Source organism: Carassius auratus, chromosome 36 (genome assembly GCF_003368295.1).
Source record: "Carassius auratus strain Wakin chromosome 36, ASM336829v1, whole genome shotgun sequence".
Taxonomy (NCBI): domain Eukaryota; kingdom Metazoa; phylum Chordata; class Actinopteri; order Cypriniformes; family Cyprinidae; genus Carassius; species Carassius auratus.
This window is the reverse complement of record NC_039278.1, coordinates 16578293-16599467: the sequence shown is the minus strand read 5'-3', so window position 1 is coordinate 16599467 and position 21175 is coordinate 16578293. Positions and strand designations below refer to the sequence as shown.

General features: G+C 31.4%; 1 protein-coding gene across 2 annotated transcripts in view; it reads left to right on the top strand.

Annotated features, from left to right (window-relative positions):
- Positions 1-21175, top strand: part of LOC113055439 (filamin-B-like) — a 78901-nt gene that overhangs the window by 21919 nt on the left and 35807 nt on the right. For both annotated transcript variants that reach the window (XM_026221747.1, XM_026221748.1), the window contains exons 2-13: positions 3662-3910; positions 5313-5410; positions 6365-6512; positions 9886-10079; positions 10938-11100; positions 11184-11384; positions 14365-14502; positions 14796-14922; positions 17874-18010; positions 18113-18306; positions 19841-19954; positions 20030-20173. In XM_026221747.1, coding sequence (XP_026077532.1) covers positions 3662-3910; positions 5313-5410; positions 6365-6512; positions 9886-10079; positions 10938-11100; positions 11184-11384; positions 14365-14502; positions 14796-14922; positions 17874-18010; positions 18113-18306; positions 19841-19954; positions 20030-20173 — 1907 coding nt within the window. The remainder of the gene's footprint in view (positions 1-3661; positions 3911-5312; positions 5411-6364; positions 6513-9885; positions 10080-10937; positions 11101-11183; positions 11385-14364; positions 14503-14795; positions 14923-17873; positions 18011-18112; positions 18307-19840; positions 19955-20029; positions 20174-21175) is intronic.

The following is a 21175-nucleotide window of genomic DNA, read 5'->3' as shown; positions in this document are numbered from 1 at the left end:
ACAATTATGTGCATTAAAAAGTGTTTCGCTACAAATTACTGTAAAGAAATGTTTACATTTGTATAAATCATAAGTTAAAGGTAGTATGACAAATATTACCATGACATTACCAGACATTAATAATGATATTGATAATAATAATAATTATTACTATTATTTTATTATTATTATTTATTTTTTAAAATCAAATTATCAAATTATTTCTAAAAAATTTTGCATTATAAATATTTACAAATAATTATTTAAAATGTATTTGCATTACACTTATGATTGTTGCTATTTTTATTGTATAATAACACTTTATTATTTTCTCTGTCTTCAAAAATGTACATTTTATTTTGCAATGAACTTATGAATGCTATGATGATAATTTTTTTAAAAGAAATAAAAAAATTATCATAGCACCATAATAAGTGTATTATTATATTATTATTAATAATAATGTAATACAATTATAAAATATAAGATGTGTCATTTAATAATCATAAAATATAATTTAATATTAATAATTAATATTATTATTTTATAATTACTGCTACAGTAATGAGTATCAGGGATGTAATTGTCACGAAAATGAAATCATTCTAAAACTGTTAAATATTTGAATGTTCTTAATTTCCTGTGTAATCAAAACACTAATAAATTTTTCTTTCTCGTGATTGTTTTCTATAAGATTAGTTACTGTAGTGTATCTTTCAATCTTTAACTAAAGCTGCATTTAAGATTCAAAACCCATCACAAATAGAAACCTTTTACTCTCTCTGATAACACAAATACACACTCGATAGTTTTCCAGATCAGTTTCCCCAATATGTTAGTATTACAGCTTCATCTGAGGGTGCTCTTCCTCTCTGTGTTTTTGTTATATCTTTATATTAATTAACAAATATTGACGCTTGTGTATCTTGGTAAGTTCTCTATCTCTTTCTTTTTGTCTGTGAAGCTGTGTATCTTCAGACTCATGTCAGGGCGTAGCGGGCCGATGATCGTTGTGGATTCTCGTAGTTGGATTATGTCAGTGTTTGGAGACCTTCATAATCAGGCTTTTTAGCCATCTGTTTGGATTGATCCGGTTGGAATGAGTGTTTCTGAGACTAATGTAACTGTAGGATCAACTAACAAACTGTCAAATGTGTTGGTGTTTTTCCCAAGCTCTCGGCTCAAGAGTTTTAAAGTGAGCACCTCGGGTTTCCTGTCATGTCGGAAATGCATGCAGTATTGTTCTGTATATATGTACCCTTCCTAGCTTGTTCAGGCTGGATTTATCTTGGGACTTTGGTGTGTTTTAATGCTTCTCCTCAAATGACCTCCTAAAACAATGACTGGCCTGGATGACCTTCAGCTCGCTCACTCTGCTTCTCTACTTCTGCTTTTAAGTAGAAGCTGCGTTGTTCCCAGAAGTGACACGTACCACGTCCCAGAAGCCCACTGAGAAACAACTTCTCAACATATGTACTGCATTAATGTACACGTGTAATAAAGTGTATTTAATCTTTTAAATGCATTATATCAAATGTGCAAATAATGCAAATGAATGTATTATTGAAATATTTGTATATAATGTATTTTATATTATATCATATACAATTATAAACAATAAACATAGATTGATAAAAATATAATGCATTCTTTAAAATGCATGAAAAAATGCATTAAATGCATTAATTAAAATGGATTGTTACTGAAATGATTATATATACAGTATCTGTAGTATACAGTATATATACAATATATATGTGTGTACCTGTGTCTGTATTTAAATATATAATATAATCAAAGTCTGTCATTTACTGTAATATCAACAAATGATTTCATGAAATATAATTATTGGTCTGTATCCTGTTCAGAGCTGTATTTTTATATTTTTCCACTCAACATCTCAGTTTCAGTCGAAGCTTTCTAAAACCTTCTGCTGTTCATCTATAATGCATGCATCGTTTGTTCATGGTAACCTTCATTCTTCTGTTCTCTGAATGCACTCGGTCGCCAGCAGTGGTTTCTGTTGTTGTATTGTTGGGCCGTCCGGTGGTGAAGGGGCTCCTTATGGAGATCCCAATAAACGGGAACCTCGTGAAGGCAGACAGGACAGGACGGGACGGGTCGGGGGGGTCAGTGCTAATGAATAATGCTCTGTCTGGCACTGAGCTGGTTTCTAGCTTCACAAACGCTGCCAAACATTCCACCGTCTTCCTCGTGGTACAGGCATCGCTCTGATCTGCAGAGTTCACATCGGTCACTGGGACGCTGCAATCCCTCGCCTGCCAAAGTGACAGAGTATATAATACAGATAATTTCATACAAATATATTTGTGACCCTGGAGCACAAAAGCAGTCTGAAGTCGCTGGGGTATATCTCTAGCAATAGCCAAAAATACATTATATGGGTCAAAATTATAGATTTTTCTTTAATGCCAAAAATCATTAGGATATTAAATAAAGATCATATTCCATGAAGATATGTGTAAATTTCCTACTGTAAATATGTTCATGTTTTATTAGTAATATGCATATATAATGTGTGTATTTTTTGGGGGATTTATTACATATTTCTTTATAAATATTAGGGCTGCAACTAACGATTATTTTGATAATCGATTAATCTGTCGATTATTTTTACGATTAATCGATTAATCGGTTTATGTACTTATATTTTAGTTTTTTCCATTTTTCCCCCAAGTAAATTATTAATAAAGGGTCTTTATCATTCAGCATAGATTTTTAAGAGATTTTAACCATTTTGCATTGTCATATCCTCATCAAAAATATACCTGGAGTTGTTTTATTATGTTAGTAATCCTTTGTCGAACTCTTCTGCAATCAAAACACTGACCCATACTCTAGCAAAATTCACAAGGAGATTTCAAATATTGTTTTCACCATGGCAGTCCTTAGAGCTCCTAAAGTAGTTTAACATCCCAAATAAAACTTAAGGAATCTTTGAGAACATATTTTCACGAAGTATAAGGATAAAACAGAATAAAATTGCAGTGCATTGTATTTTATTATTTACTGGGAAAAAGCTTTATAGCTTATGCTGTGAAATTGTAAACAATCCTTCGAAAAAAAAGTGCCAATGGCATGAAACCTGAATGGAACTCACAATTTAAAGTAAAATCCATCAGAAGGTTGTCCAGAAAAAAAAAATTGGGACACACACAAAAAACCTGCTTATTTACTGGCTTATTTACTTTTGATTCATATTCACCTGTTTATAATTTATCATTTTTATGCATCATTATTAACATTCACGTATTTTATTTATTTAATATTTTATTTCATGGTTTATTTGCTTGCTTGAGTCACATTAGCCCGTTTATTTTATTTTTAATGTTTTATTTTATTACATATTTGCTTTGCTTATTCAGTATTTATTCAGCCACTTGTTTATTTGATTGATTTATTTAATGACTTATTTGCTTGTTTATGCATTTCTTTTAATAAATGTTTTTAATTTATGCACGTATTAATGCATGCATAAATCACTTATTATTTGCTTTATTCATATTATCAAATTTATTAACAATTTCAGTACTTTTCTTGCTTATTTTATTAATTTATTTGTGCATTTCTTTTTATTTCTCAATATTTCAGTACTTATTTGCATGCTTTATTTGCTTCATTATTATGATTATTTAACCATCTAATTTCCGGCTCCAAACAGACAGCAAAGCGATTGTGGATGGGAACCTGAAGTTGATCCTGGGTCTGGTCTGGACCCTCATCCTCCATTACTCCATCTCTATGCCCGTCTGGGAGGATGAAGACGACGAGGAAGCCAAGAAACAGACGCCCAAGCAGAGGCTGCTGGGCTGGATCCAGAACAAAGTGGCTGACCTCCCGATCACTAACTTCAGTCAGGACTGGAGGAACGGCCGAGCGCTGGGCGCTCTGGTGGACAGCTGCGCTCCAGGTGAGCGCTTCTTTTTATTATTGTTGTTGTGTTTAATGGACAGCTGTGTGCGTTTGCTGCATGTTTGTCTAGATACGGTGGATCAGCCGTAAAACACAGCTGTGAACGAGTCAGAACTCTGTGTGCAAAGCTCTTCTGTTGTGTCTACAACATTTCCTAAATTTCTAACTCAGTTGGTGTGGAGGAGCTTTTTAGCCCTTACGAAAGGAAAATATATTTACCAATATATTTCTTAAAGTATATTGTGATATATTGTAATATAAATATAAAATAAATATTATTTTCCCGTTTTATTTTCTAATATTTTATATATATGAATACATTTAATAATATATTGATGATGCATATATTATATAATATATTGCAAAATATACAAATGATTGCCGCTTTCAATATATTGCAATATATTGGAAAAAATAAATATATATAAGAATATATGCCTAATATATTACATGATATTTTCCAATGTACTGCAATATATTTTTGTTTCATAAGGGAGTGCATGTTTTCTCTTTTTTTTAATCCTTAGATAATTCTAGAAAACTTCTCACTCACATTAAGCACTTTATTAATAATACCTTCCATCATCAGTGGACTGAAAATTTATTTTCGGTTTCACCCTAAACAATGAAATTCAATATAATTCAATGAAATCTAATTTTTTTTTAATTCAGTTTATTATTCATTTGTAATAAAAAAAAATTCAGTTACTTTATATATTACTTTTATATATACTGTAAGTTATATAAATATATACTTTTTTATATCTATAATTTTATTTATATTGATTCATATTATTAACTTATTTATATAATAATCATTTTTACTTGTTTTTTTTTTTTTAATAAATTTTGGTACTTGTTTATTTTTATTTTTTTTATAATTTATTACTTCTTTACATATTATTGTATTAATTTATTCATTTCTGTGTTGATAATTTTATTCATTTTATTTTTTATTTATACATTTATATTGTTATTTATAATTATATTAATCATTTTGATTTTATGGTTTGTTTTAAATAATTTGTATCTATAATTTATCACTAATTTAAGTACTTGTTTGCTTTTTTTATTAATAATTATTATTATTATCATTAATAATAAAACTTTAATTAAAATGTTGATGGTTTGTGTATCAGGATTAACATCCATTAATCAAAATAACCTTGTTCTTTGTTTACGTAATTTAGCAATAAATGTGTTTGACACTCTATAATGTGCCTCAGTTTAAGTTGCAATGTAGAGCACAACAACAAATTAATATTTATCATTTTCAATATTTCAACAACTCAATTTTGGTGTATTTGTAATCAATAAATTAGATTAATTTATTATTGTTATTATTATTTAACACCTTAGCCAACTCTAATAATCTGTCTGACTGTATTTGTGTTTTTCAGGCCTGTGTCCGGACTGGGAGATCTGGGACGGGGAGAAGCCGGTGGAAAACGCCACAGAGGCCATGCAGCTCGCTGACGATTGGCTGGGGATCCCACAGGTGAGCTGGTGACCTTTGACCCCTAGTGAGTCAGGATGAGATTTCAGCAGCACAGAGGCGCCACATTAAATCTGTTTCGAGATACGTGTTAGACACATCTACAGAGTTAATATGATCCAGGTTAGATTTACTGGAATATTCTACTTTCACTTGTGTTTCTGATTTTTGTTCTTTTGATGGGAAATAATGCAGAACTATTTTCTAATCTGATCAGGAACTTATGCTACTGTATTTGATTTTCAGTTGAGAAATATTGCATGAAAAAACATACATGCACGTATGAAATAAATGTTAAATTAATGGAATCGCATTCATAATGTGCGATCGTGGATCGGGGTTATTATAGATAAAATCATACAAGTTACTTGAAATAAAATAAACGCTAAGTGAAATAAAATTACAGTTATTTACAGCTATTTGACTTAAACTAAAAACATTCACATTTTGTTACTTCAAATAAAACCAAAATTAACTGAAGCGACATATAAAATATACTTAATAATCAACTTTATTCCAACTTTTGCCAAGGTAACATTTCTCTTTTTGTTTAGTTTAATAAATCAAATAACTAATATTTATTAATATTTACTAAACAAAAAAAATACATTAATTAAAAAAATAACTAAAACTAAAAAATAATAATTAAATACATTAATTAATAAAATAACTTAAACTAAAAAAATAACAATTTTGTAATAAATTATATATTAATAAATTACTATAATTAATACATATTTTTATTTTTACATTTATTTTTAATAATAATAAAAAAACGAAATTCTTTGAAACTAAAACTAAAATTAAAGTTAAAATATAAAAAAAATATAAAGAATAAAAAAAATGCATAAAAATGTGTTTGGTTTGGATAAGCAGGTAGACGTTCGAGCCAAATGTTGTGTCAGAAATGAGTTTGCTGCACATTAAAGCAGGTGATTATTTTGTCTGTGTTTGCAGGTGATTGCTCCAGAGGAGATCATTGACCCCAGTGTGGACGAGCAGTCGGTCATGACGTATCTGTCTCAGTTCCCCAAAGCCAAACTGAAGCCGGGAGCTCCTCTCAAACCCAAACTCAACCCGAAGAAGGCGCGTGCGTACGGCCCAGGTGAGCCGGCTCTGTCACCTCACAAACATGCAGCTTCCGGCTTGTTCTCATGTGGATGTTTACATAGAAACACCCAGCGTTATCTTAGAAAACAGACAGATATGTTTGAGCAGCCGCACAAACACAGATTGCTATCATACCAGAGTTTCAGGATCTTGTAGTTTTCATGAATCTTGTCAGGTTTTGAGTATCAGCCGGAGCGAATGGAGCGTTACGGTCAGACTTTCTCAGACACCTGAGGCATCACAGTATCGTTAATGCAGCGTGATGGGATTAAGATAACAGGTTTCCTCCGTGTCTCATATTTCCTTTTGAGCTTGAGTTTGCTCATGTTCACTGCTGGTTAATTAAAAGTTTGAAATAATTAGAATAAATGTAATACTTTTTGAGTCTCTTCTGCTTACCAGTGCTGCATTTATTCGATCAAAAATACAGTAAAAATTGTGAAATATTATTACAATTTAAATTACGTTTTTATATATATATATATATATATATATATATATATATATATTAGGGGTGTAACGGTTCACAAAATTCACGGTTCGGTTCGATACGATACACTGATGTCACGGTTCGGTTCGGTTCGGTTCGATACGTTTTAGATACAGCAAAATGTAAAAACATCTCAACTTTTCAGAATGCCGCAAGCGCACCGCGGGTCATGTGACAAGAACCAACCAATCAGCTTCATCCTTTCCCGTAACAACGTTGAGAGCTCAGCCAAGATGAAGGAACAGCTGATCATAGTTGTATATGGATTGCAATTTTGAAATAAATTCAGTAGCAGAGCTACTGCAAGCGATTTTTAGAGCTGCAAATCCATTTATCCTTCGCTGAAATTTCCGCGTCTCATGGAGAGAGCACGTCATTGTTGCTTAGCAAAGACAGACGCCTCATGAGCGCTTCTGCCCGAGCGCTTTGGAAAGCAGGAGAAAGACGCGCTTAGCGTTTTCCATGCGTTTTTGGGCACGATATGTGAACGGCCCCTAAGGCGCTCGCTCACTCAGCACGCGCTGAAGGCTCGTTGCAAAATGTCGAATGCCTTTAACAGACCAGAAATATAAGATCCTAAAATAACCAACAGGTCTGGTGTTTGGGTTGGATTCCCTGTAAGCTATAGTGTCTAAATGCTGCAGGGATAGTTTGCTGCGTGCATGTTTCTCCTTTTTTTCGTCTTTTCCCAGATAGTACTGACGCATATATCCCAGATATTCCCGCTGGTTTTTTTTTTTTTTTTTTTTGTACTCCCGCTGGTGTACCCTGTCATGTTGCAGATGCGACATACCGTTGTTTTTTTATCCACCACTCTCTTGCCATCACCATTATAGCTTAAAGGGAATCCAAAGTGCACCCAAACACCAGACCTGTTGGTTATTGGAGGATCTTCTCATTTCTAGTCTGTTAAACGCATTGGCTATTTTGCAACGAGCCTTCAGCGCGTACTGAGTGAGCGAGCGCCTGCTGAGTAGCCTAACATAAACATATAAGATGGTGTTTTTTTCTTCTTCGGGAGTGTCAGGGGCGTTGCCTGTTACGTTGTTTGGGTTATTGGGCTACCTTGTTGAACGCATATCATTATATTTCTTTCTCTCTCTTTTTTTTTTTTTTTCAAATATAATTAATTACTCCAACGAACCGTTCGGTATACATAATGCGTACCGTGTACCGAACCGAAAGCATCGTACCGAACGGTTCAATACGAATACGCGTATCGTTACACCCCTAATATATATATATATATATATATATAATTTTTTTTTTTTTTTTTTTGGAAATGTAATTTATTCCTGGAATGCAAAGCTGAATTCCTCCAGTCTTCAGTGTAACATGATCTTCAGAAATCATGAAAATATGCAAATTTGCCGCTCAGTTGTTATTATTAAACCGTTTTTGCTGATTAATGTTTTTTTTTTTAAGATTAGTGTTTTTAATATAAAGAGCAAAAGAGCAATTTAATGTGTCCTTGCTAAATAAGTATTATTATTAATATTTTTTTTTATTCTACCTCAGTTGTTTGAATGGAAAATATGAAGCATCTCGACTGTTTTCAACATTGCTAATAATCAGAAATGTCTCTTGAGCAGTAAATCATCATATTTTCATGATTTCTGAAGATCATGTGACACTGAAGACTGGAGGAATGATGCTGAAAATACAGTTTTGATCACAGGAATAAATTACATTTCAAAAAATATATTTATAAAAGAAACTCATTTTAAAGTGTAATAATATTTCAAATTTTTTACTGTATTTTTGATCAAATACATTGTTTCAACAACAATAAAAAAGTCTGTGTTGTCGGTTTTAGTAGCGTGTGATTATCCTGTTATGTTCAGAACTGATGGATGGAGTGAAAATGTGCCTCTTACCTGTTGTAAATTTGACTAAAGCTATAAAACCGATGGCTAATGGGTTTAAGAGTTATGATTCTCACACTAAAAGTGACCTCTACAAATTTCCTGTGACTAAAATGAGTAAAATGCACTGCGAGGCTTTGTTTGCAGCGTCGTGAGTCTTGGGAAATCTTCTCCTCTGTTTTTAAATGACCGTATAATTTACGACAAATAATGAAAATATCACATCAATGGTATTTTTCCATTAAGTGAATGTCATCTCAGAAAGTACTACAAATAAAACGACTCTTGTTTCCTAAATCTGTGTGCTCCTTGTAGAGTGTTTTATGAGCTCTGAGGGATCGTGTGTTTGTGGTTTTGTGTGGTTTCCCTCAAACTATAAACTAAAGTATTTTTAGATCATTACGTTCGTAGGTTTGTGTCGAACACTGTGCTTTCTAACCAACATAAGACTATATCTAATGTTTGCATTTCTTTGTACGAATAAATAATGCAATAGTGCACAAGTAGGGGATTCATGAATGAAATCCACATCATGCAGTAAAATCATAAGGGCTTTTAATTTATAATGGCTTTTTATGTTTCAGCCCACAGGGCTTCAGGGTTTAAAAGAGTACAAATGAGGAAAAGATTGAAATTTAAATGCAAACATAATGTCAAATTTATTGAAAGTGTTTCAATTTGTATTTATTGTATTGCATTTATTGTTCTTTAAATAAATTAATATTGTTAATAAATAATGCATGTATTTATTTATGTAGAATTAATTTGCAATCAACCTGTGAGGAACTTTTATAGTATGCACCAATCACACGATGCAAAACTGAAACTAAAATTAAAATGCATGTGCATAACCTTTACATATACGTGCATGTACACTTTATATGATTTCATATCTTTAACTGAACTGTTGGACTGTTGAAGCATGCATTTTTTGTTTTAACAGCTCTGTGGGATCTGTAATTAAAACTGAAATCCTGAAGTCCTGATTGATTTTCTGGGTTGTTTGTGGTCAGGCATCGAGCCGAGCGGGAACCGTGTGATGCGTCCGGCCGTGTTCACGGTGGACACCTTCAGCGCGGGTCAAGGCCAGGTCACGGTGTATGTTGAAGACCCAGAGGGACACAGAGAAGAGGTCAAACCTGTGCTCAATGAAGGCAAAAAGACCTACAGCGTGACGTACATCCCTCAGGCCATGGGACTGCACAAGGTCAGGATGAACGTCTGTATACTGCGGTGTACTATATACATGTCTTTTCCAACTTACCGACACAAAAAGATGTTTATTACACAGAATCTGTGCCAATATAATGGATCATAACTATGTAAACGATGCATATTTGTGCTCCTCCTCAATGCATCCACTCTGTTTTTCTTCATTAGTAACATGCAGTTATTATAGGAGGCATTGAATTTTATCTTACATTTATATATTATAAATATATATGTACAGTAATGCCATTTTTATTACAAAAATAAAAAACGTTGTAATTGCTTTTGCATATTTAATATGCAACTAAATATTTTATTCTTATTCATATATTATACATATGTAACAATTTAATATATTTATTATAAATATAACAATTAAAAGTGAAATTGCATTTATTTTTTTATTAATTTGTGAATATTTCATTAATTCACATGACTTTTTCAGGTCTAAAAATTTTAAATTTTAAATTTTAAATTTTAAATTTTTTAATTTTTAATTTTTAATTTTTAATTTTTAATTTTTAATTTTTAATTTTTAATTTTTAATTTTACATTTAAAATTTTAAATTTTAAATTTTAAATTTTAAATTTTAAATATATCCAGTTTTTTTTTGTTGTTGTTTTTTTACCTTTTCCTGCAAATAAATCAAGAACACTTGTGGATGATTTAAAAGTTTTGACATTTTTTTAATTTATTACTTTAATTTTACTGCATCTTGAGGCCCCCTGGTTGTTATATAATTGTCACATAGGTGTGTGCTTGTGTAAAAACACTCATTTGATTATATAGAAACACAGAACAAATTAGTTTCCTCTGTGAAATATAGTCCCCTGGTGTTTTGTGTTCACTCCACAGGTCACTGTGCTTTTCGCTGGACAGCAAATCCCAAAGAGCCCGTTTGAGGTGAACGTGGACAAAGCCCTGGGGGACGCCACTAAAGTCACGGCTAAAGGACCCGGACTGGAGCCGCTGGGAAACATCGCTAACAAACCCACCTCCTTCGACATCTACACCGCAGGTCTGAACGTGCAAACTTGAATTCGAGCTCATTTTCTTGAAGAAGACATGTGTTGAAGACGCTCTGCTGTCTGTGTTAATCAGGAGCAGGAGTGGGGGATGTGACGGCCGTCATCAGAGACCCTCTGGGTGATAAAAACACTGTGGAGGCCATCATGGAAGACAAGGGTGAAAGCGTCTTCCGCTGCAGCTACAAACCCATGCAGGCCGGCCCTCACACCATCAACATCACATTCGGAGGCATCGCCATCCCTAAGAGCCCCTTCACCGTCAACATCGGCCCAGGTACTACATGCAGTTAAATACAGACACTACCCAGCGTCCTCTTTCTGAGCTGACAATTGCTTAAATATGTTGTTGGTCGATTAGTGTTTTAGTAAATAATGCACTCGTTTGTGGTGTGTGTGATGCAGCCAGCTTCGTTAAATATGACCTTCGTTTGAATTTTTTTTAAGGGTTTTATATATATAGAAATAAGGAAATATGTAGTTTATTAAAAAATAAAAATATTTTATTATTATTTTTTTATAGTGCATGTACTATCCTCAAATGTTTTAATATAAAAAATATTTAGCAATGTAATTTTTATTTTATTAAATTAATAGTAAAATTACATTTATTTGCAGTTTTATTTATTAAATAAGCAAATACTTTATTAATTATTTAATGGTATACGTACTATATTTATTCACATTATACACATTTATGTATTAAATAAAGTGGAATATTTTGGGGATTTTTAGATTGGTGTTTGTGTTCAATGCTTGTAATTTTGATGGACCAGCTCACATTCAAATATTAGGATTTTTATGCACTTTTTTTGTTGTTTGAGATGAAATTTATTAGACGACAAATGAAATAAATTTATTTTAGTGTTATGTTAATACCATTATTTTATTTTTTTATTTTGAATGTTTAAATATTATTTTTACATTATTTATATTTTATAAGTTTAAGTAATTTTGTGAGTCATTTCTGTTTTATAATTTATTATTATTATTATTTTTGTAACACATCAAGTCACATTAAATGAAAATTTAAATGTTATATATGTATAGTTAATATATTTATTTATTTCAGTGAAGTCTTATTTTATTTCGAGTAACAACATGGCTTGTTAAATTGATTGATTGAAGTCTGATGACGCTGGTTCCTGCTGTAGTCTCGGTCTGTTCTGTTCATGCTTTGGCTGTGCGTCACTGAGCGTTTTATACCTTGTAAAACACCAAAATTCCTTTTCTCTGAAACAGCTTTTCCAAACGTGCGGCAGTTCTGTTTTAATTGATTTCCCGTGTGGTTAAACGTTATCATGCCGCTGATTCAACAGGCTTGTTTTAGCAATTTGTTGAATTTAACTGTTAAAACCGAACAGTGAGAGCATTGTTGAATCCTGTGATGATTGCATCATGTTATTTGTTCTTCATCTCAAAGAGTTCTAAAACATTTATTTGACATTTTTTCAATTCTAATTATTTTAGTTATTTTGATTATTAATGTGTATCCAAATGACTTTAATAATAATGTCAAAATTTTTGGCCAAATTGTACAAATTGGGAATTTTTCAAAAAAAAATTTTTTTACTGTTTTTTTTTTTTTAATCATAAAAATCCACAAAACCGTGCAGCCCTATAAAGGAATGACTTTTCTCTTTTATTGTGGTTCAGTGGGATATCAGCTCTATATTTCTCTTCCCTCTGTAATTGAGTGGTTTTGTTTGGCCGGTAGCTGTAGTGTTCCCGTAGGATGCTGTTTGTGGTGTGCAGGTTAGGATGAGCGTGATCTCGAGGAACTGTTGAACAAGGAAAGCAGACATGAGCCGTAAAACCAAACGAGACCCTCAGGAGACAGATAGCTGGACTTTTACAGCTCAAAATGTTATTTCAGGACATTTCACAAGCAAATGAAAGAGCTTCATAGATCCATTATGAGCTTTAAAAATGCCACAAGAAATGTTGAATCATTGGTGGCAAAGTTCAGATTTGGAAATAAATTTTCCTAAAAAAACTACTATGAATTATGACAGATATTCAAATAGTCATATATTTAAATTAAAATATTTCTTTGCATGTTTAATAATAATAAAAAAATACACACACACACACATTTATTTCCATATTTTATTAAATACGCAAACCGATTTTATGTTTTATCGTGTATGTACTATATTTATTCTCATTATATATATTTATACATTATGTAAAAGTTACATTTTTATAAAAAAAATATATGTATTAACAGAATTACATTTATTTGCATATTTTATTTATTAAATATGCAAACCAATTTTATATTTTATGATATATGTACTTTATTAATTCTCATTATATATATTTATACATTATGTAAAAGTGTCATTTCTTTAACAGAATTAACAGAATTACATTTATTTCATACATATATATATATATATATATATATATATATATATATATATATATATATATATTAAATGCAAAGAAATATTTAATTATTTTATAGTATATGTACTATATTCTATACTCTATATTCTATAAAATGTAATATTTTTATTACATATATAAAAACAAATAGTACAATTATATTTGCAAATTTGATATTCAAATAAATATATATATTTTTTTTTTTGCTGTATGTACTATATTCCATACTCATTTATATATTATAAATATATAACAATGTAGTAAAATTAGATTTATTTGCATATTGTATTTATTAAATATGCAAATAGATATTTTATTGATTATTTTATGGTACATGTAATATATTCTTATATATATTTACATATAGAAAAATGTACATTTTATTATAAAAAGTAATAGTAAAATGTATTTATTTATTATTAAATAGCATATTTATTTACTGAATAGGCATATAATTTTTATGAATATGTACTATATATTATATATATAACGTAATATATAAAAATATAATATTTTTGTTGTAAATACATACAGCACATTTATTTGCATATTTAAATATGCAAAAATGCAGAAAAATGTATAGATTTTAAATGGTTTTGCACTTTTAATAAAATATTGTTTATTGGAGTGTCCCACTTTTAATGCATGTAGACAACATTTTTTTTATTTTGTAAACTCACATTTTTTTTTTTTTATGTGTAAACATTTTCGGTTTTTATTTTCATTGTATTTATGCAGCTTGTATTGTTTGTAACTGAGATAGTCTCAGATGCTGACGATGCATTAAAATATGTACTACTACTGCACAGTAATGCTTATTGTTACCTTTCAGTAAGTCACATATGGTGTGTGTTTGTGTGTTTCAGCGTCTGTTCCCGGAGCATGTCGTGCCACCGGTCGAGGTCTGCAGCCCAGAGGGGTGAGAGTGCGTCAGACGGCGGATTTTAAGGTGGACACCCGTAACGCTGGGAGTGGTGATCTGAAGGTCACTGTTAAAGGACCCAGTAAGTGACCAAATAACAAACACACGATCACCCCGTCCTGATTGAGTATTTGGAGTGAGCCGGGGCAGTTTCCCAGACGAATCATCGACCGACCGGGTCACAGATGAGTCACTGAGTCCGCTACAACTTACAGGACACAAGTGTATCCCTGAGCAAACGTGATCCTGTACATGACTGCTGTTCATCTTCATAATCCTCAGATTCATAGGAATAAAAAATGCATTGGGAGAATGTGTTTTATTCGTGCCGTTCTTCTCTAATGGTTTGTGAATGAATAGTTTCTTCTCTTGCAGAAGGTCTAGAGGAGCCTGTGAAACAGAAGGACGCTTCAGACGGCGTTTACTCTTATGAATATTATCCACAAACACCTGGCAAATACACCGTGAGCATCACCTGGGCCGGACAGCACATTCTGAAGAGGTAACGAACACTGCTCTAAAACTCACCTTTACGGCCTCAGTGTGTTCACATATGACAGCGTCGTGGTCACTGATATCTGTTCAAAATGTTTTTAGTACTAGCAATCATAAAATACAGGTTGAATTTTTTTTTTTTTTGCATAGATTATTTTAGATGATTTAAACAAAATGTAACAATATTATCTTAAATGAAAATACATTTTTATTTCACATTGCCACAGTATAACATTTTTTTTAAATGAATATTTTAAATTATGAATTTTATTTAAATTGTGTTTATTATTTTTGGTACTATACATAGTATAAACAATATTTTTAAATAATATATTTTGAATTAAATAAAATATATATGTATATTAAAAAAATCTATCAATCAGTTAAATATAAATCTATTTAATCATAGATTAAAGTGGATGCTATGCATTGCACAATATAAATAATTATTAAAAATAGCATTGCGTTAATTGAAAGATTTTAATAATAATTATCAGAAGGTTCTCGTTGTAATATTTATTTTTATAAGATTTAAAAAAAATGTAATCTGCATAGATTAAAGTGGGTAATACACATTTATAGTTTCAAATAATATTTAAAACGATGGAATTGTTAATTTTTTTTATTATAATGTTAAATGTTTAACTCATTTTCTTTTTTAAATTTGTATAGATGGCCTATATATATATATATATATATATATATATATATATATATATATATATATATATATATATATATATATATATATATATATATATATATATATACACACACAAATTTTGTTTACTATTGAAATATTTTTGTTAACTGGAATAAAGCTGAAGTAAAAAAATGATTATACAAATGTATATATAAAATTATGAAGTATTAGATTGAAAACCAACTTAAAATAAGAACAGAAATAAATATAGATGAAAGCTCAATATAAATATATTGTTTTAAAAAATAAAGTAAGATGCTTTTAAAAATATTAATGAAAAACTTAAACTAAAATAAATTTAGGCTGAAGTAGCAAAATTACCAAACTGAAAAATATTAATCTGATATTAAATAGAACTATTAAATAGAAATATTTAAAAACTAATACAAATAAAGTTTAATTATTAGATGAAAAACTAAGTTTGTTGCAGTACCAAAATGACTAAAATGAATAAATATATTCAAAACTCAAATATGTACTGTATTATTATAGTAGATGAAATATGTATTAGATGTAAAACTTTATTTAATTGGAATAAAGCTAAATAGAAATATTTGTAAAAACTAAAAAAAAAAAAAAAAAAAATATATATATATATATATATATATATATATATATATATATATATATATATATATATATATATATATATATATATAAGTAAAAACTAAATTAAAGCTAACTTAAACTTAAATTAAAATGAAAACTGAAAATAAAAAAAATAAGTTAAATCAAAAGATAAATAAATAAAATAATAGTATATAAACAAAACTGAAATAACACTGGTGCATAACATATAAAACATACCTGGTTTATATTTCCTGCAGAAACAAACTTATGCTGATCTATCACAGCATGAATGATTTTATTATTGTATGTGTAGATGAGGTTTGCTCATGCCGCTCACCGTAGTGTTCACTGCCAAGAAGACTCATTAGTGTGTAACGTGGTGGAAATGCATGAAGACACGTCCAGGAAACGGTTCAGTCACACCAGACAGAGAAGAGTAAACATCTTACTCAACAGACTGAGGAAGAGAACGACCGCTGTCTTTAGAGTCGGATTTGTGCTCGCTCTGCTTGTGGACGTGTGGTTATGCAGAAGCATGCAGCACCAACAAAACCTGTTTAAGGTGTTTTTTAGATTTCGTCTGGGTTTTATAAGACGGCGTGGTGTGTGGCCTTCCTGGTGATCACATGCATGGCAGATCGGCCAATCAGATGGCTGCACTGCAGGAGCCGAAATGCCTGAGTGAAAGAGACAGGCTGGACTGAACACAATCGACCTCCTGTTCAGCTGGACGTCAGCCTCACACACACACACACACACACACTCTCTCTCTCTCAGAGGTTTCTGCTGACGTAGAGTCCAGGCGCAGATTTATGACGTGTGTTTGTGTTGGAATAGAGACATCAGCGCTGTTTGTGCTGCTGAAGCTGTCAGGATAACACACACGTGGTTGTGTCTTATTGACAAATAATGGCATTTTGAGATCTTTATAAAAATCTTTCAGGTCTTATTTCAACTCATAATAGATGTATTTTGCTTAAAGACAATAAAGCTTGTTTTTAGAACCAGTGAGATTTATGCAATTTTACATTGTTTTCATGACTATTAAGCACATTATTTCCCCAAATTCTCATTATTGTAATGCATGAAGATTTTTTTCACATTTTTTTTTTTTGAAGTATTATCCTCAATAGTGATTTCATAATTTTTTTTTTTGCATGTATAGATTAATGTGGGAGCTACATATTTAATTATATTTAATTGTGAAGTTTTTTTATTTTATTATTTCCAACAGGTTTCCATTATTGTAATAATTAAATTAAATCTAAAGGTTTAAATTAATTTTTAATTTACATTTTTAAACCTGAAAATATAGAAATAAAAGCTAATTCATAATAATTATAATAATAAATTTGACCAGAAATTTTTTGCATAAAGTAGATTGCATTGCCACAGTTTGAATATTAAAAAAAAATTGCGTTACATTATTTGTAAAGAAAATTTGCTGAATTTTTCTGGAAATAATGTCAAGGTTTCTTTAGAATTAAATGCATAAAATCTTAATGGTCATAAAACAAGGCTTATTTTTGTTATGCAATATATATATATTATTATTATTATTATTATTATTATTATTTTATTTTTATTTATTTTATTTTTTTTCTGATTGCGGAGTGAAATTTCATCAGGAGATCGACTCCTTCCATGCATACATGTGACGTTAGATCTTGTTTTCTTGTGTTCAGCCCCTTCGAGGTTCTAGTGGGCTCTGAAGCGGGACAGCAGAAGATCCGTGCGTGGGGTCCGGGGCTGGAGGGGGGCGTTGTGGGCAAGTCTGCGGACTTTGTGGCTGAATCCATCGGAACTGACATCGGAGTGCTGGGTGAGATCACAGATCTTTACACATCTTATCACAGTCACATTTAGATCAGTGCTCCATCACCTGTTTTATCATCACATGATGTAAATACCTTCCTTTCTGTAGGCTTTGCCATCGAGGGTCCGTCTCAGGCCCGGATCGAGTGTGATGATCAGAACGACGGCTCGTGTAATGTGAGGTACTGGCCCACCGAATCGGGGGAATACGCCGTCCATGTCATGTGTGATGATGAAGACATTGAAGACAGTCCCTTCATGGCCCACATCGTCGCTGATGACAAAGCCAGCAACCCCAACCAGGTGAACAAGACAGTAATTTTTCCATGTGTGCATGAAGTATATGAGTTTTCCTCTTTCATGACCATTAAGCACATTTCTCCCCAAAACTCTCAGTATCGTAAAGCATTCTTCTGATTGTTTTTTGTATTTAATAGTGATTTCATTTATTATTATTATCATCATTTACTCAATTATTATTATTTTTTATTCAATTTGTTAATATATTTTTAAGTGAGTACTAGACATTGCCCCAGTTTAAATTTTTTGTTTTATAAATATATATAAAAGTGCATTGCATTAATTGTGAAAATGTATATATTTATAAAATATTTAAATTGTGGCAATGTGTAATATTGTTATAACCTGTTGAGAGTAATAGAACTTTAAAAACATATTTACAATTTATGATGCAATTTAAAAAATAGTAATGTTAGTCTTCGTATTCTAAACACATTCTCATTATTGTAATTTATTTAATTGCTTAATTTAATACATTTAAATGTTTAAGTCTAGATTGTATTGCCACAGTTTATATGTATATATATATATATATATATATATATATGTATGTATGTACACACAAGTACAAAACATTTATTAAATCTGTTTTAAATGGAATATGTTTTTAATTTTAATTTTTTTATTGCATTGCATGTTTCTTAAGAATATCAGGATGAGCTAAAACACTGTGTTTTATTTTAAAATACTGGCAAACATTTGATTTAACCCTCTGAGGTTCTTCGGTCATTTATGACCCTAAATATTTTTTATTTTTTAATGTTAAAAATCGTAGCTTCATCGGAATGTTCCGAAACTTGGTGACTTTATTGGTACTTGGTATATGAACACAAATATTGGGGACAGGATTTGAAAAGTCTAAGTGGTCGTAAAAAAAATAGTCACACTCAGGGTCTTCGGGTCAAAAATGACCCGCCATAGGAAATGAATGGGAAATTGGCAAAAATATGAAAGTTTTTCTTTTACTGCATAAGCACAAACATCTTAGTGCAACAGAGGAAATTAAAACTAATAATTCAGAAATAAAATGCATTAAACAACTACAAAATAAATCTACTTTAAATGATTGTATCGTTGTTGCAAAAAGTGCTAAAAAATCCCAGGAAAAATCCAAAATAAAGGAGATTGCATTGGTGCTTTTTAGGGATGCACGATAATATCGGCACAGCATGGGTATCAGCCGATAAAAGCTTAAAATGACCATCATCGGTATCGGCCGATATGAATATTTCTGCAGATGAGCCAAACCGATATTCTTCAAGTGAAATAATTGACCTGTTTTTCAGATGTGAATGTCTGTCTACATTTGTAAAATAATACATTTATGGTAGAATCAGTACAGAAGAGATACATGGATTTCTCTTCAGTAAAATTAAAGTTTAAATATATCAGGCGAAAATTTTTTATATATATCGATATCGGTATCGCATCGGCCAAAATTATTTTGAAAATATCGGCATATCGAATATCGGCCAAAATCCAATATCGTGCATCCCTAGTGCTTTTACTAGTTTATTAGAAGTGTTCTTGTTTGTAGGTCAGGGCTTACGGAGCAGGACTTGAGAAGACGGGCTGTATCATAAACAAACCTGCTGAGTTCACCGTCGAGGCCAAAGACGCTGGAAACGGGCCGCTGAGGATAATCGCACAGGTTTGGCAAGCACCAGCCAGTAAAAGTGACACAAACCGCTCTGAGTTAAACATTTGAATTCATTTGTTTTCCCAGGATGCAGATGGCGTCCCCATCGACGTGAAGGTGAAGAGCACAGGTGATAATGTGTATTCCTGCTCATACACGCCGACCTCGGCCGTCAAACACACGCTGGCCGTGACCTGGGGAGGCGTCAGTGTTCCCAACAGCCCCTTCAGGGTAAGAGCGACCCAGACCGAGGCCAAAACCATTATGACTAATACACTAACTATAGCTGGTGCTCTTAACCCTTCAGCAGCCAAAGATAAACCTGTCATCATCATAACCACCTCCGTCATGGAGCGCCGCTGCTTCTCGGTCAGATAATGTCAGCTGTTTATTTCGATTTTAACGCTTGATATGAGATATTTGCATGGGGGATCGGCTTTAGGGAATGAAACGGAGAAAATGCACATTATGTTATGCAAAATAATTGCATTGCATGTTTCATGAGACTAGTAGGATGGACAAAAGCATTGTATTTTATTGTTGTTGTTTTTCACTACATTTAAAAAAAAATCAGTAGCTGTATCAAATTTGGTGCATTTTAGTTTTCATATTTTTCCAAATCTATTTATCCATTGCTTTCTCCTGTTTTGTTTTTTAAGAGAAGTATACATTACTGCTTGACGTGTTTCTTTTGCTGCAAAAGCACTAAATCCAATTCCATTTCAGTATGTTTCTAACATGAAGTGATTTTAAAATGACTTTTAATGTCTGGATAATTTGCGATGATTTTGCACAGTGTGAAATTGTATTAGATTATAACACTGACTGATTTGACTGTAAAATGGTGTTTTGTGGTGTTTGCAATCTAGAGTTGCTTTTTTCCAGAAGTTAAGAATGAAAAAATAAGAATGAAAGCAAACTCACTGCAGAGCTTCAAACAATGCAACTTGCTTTTGCTTGACTGATCGTGCAAACACATTTCACAATGTCAGACTCTGGAAAAATGCAGTGCTCAAATGAAGTACTAACACTGGTTATATTTACAGAAGGGGAAGTTGGGTTGTTTTTCCATGTGCTTTTATGCATTTAAGTGTTTGATTCATGACTGAACTCAATAACGTTCAATAAATTCTAATACTTAATGTTCTAATATTTGTCGTGTGTGATTTCTGTGAGTTTGAGTTTCATTTGATTGTTTCCGGGTTATCTTGAACGAAGTTAAAGCTTCAAATA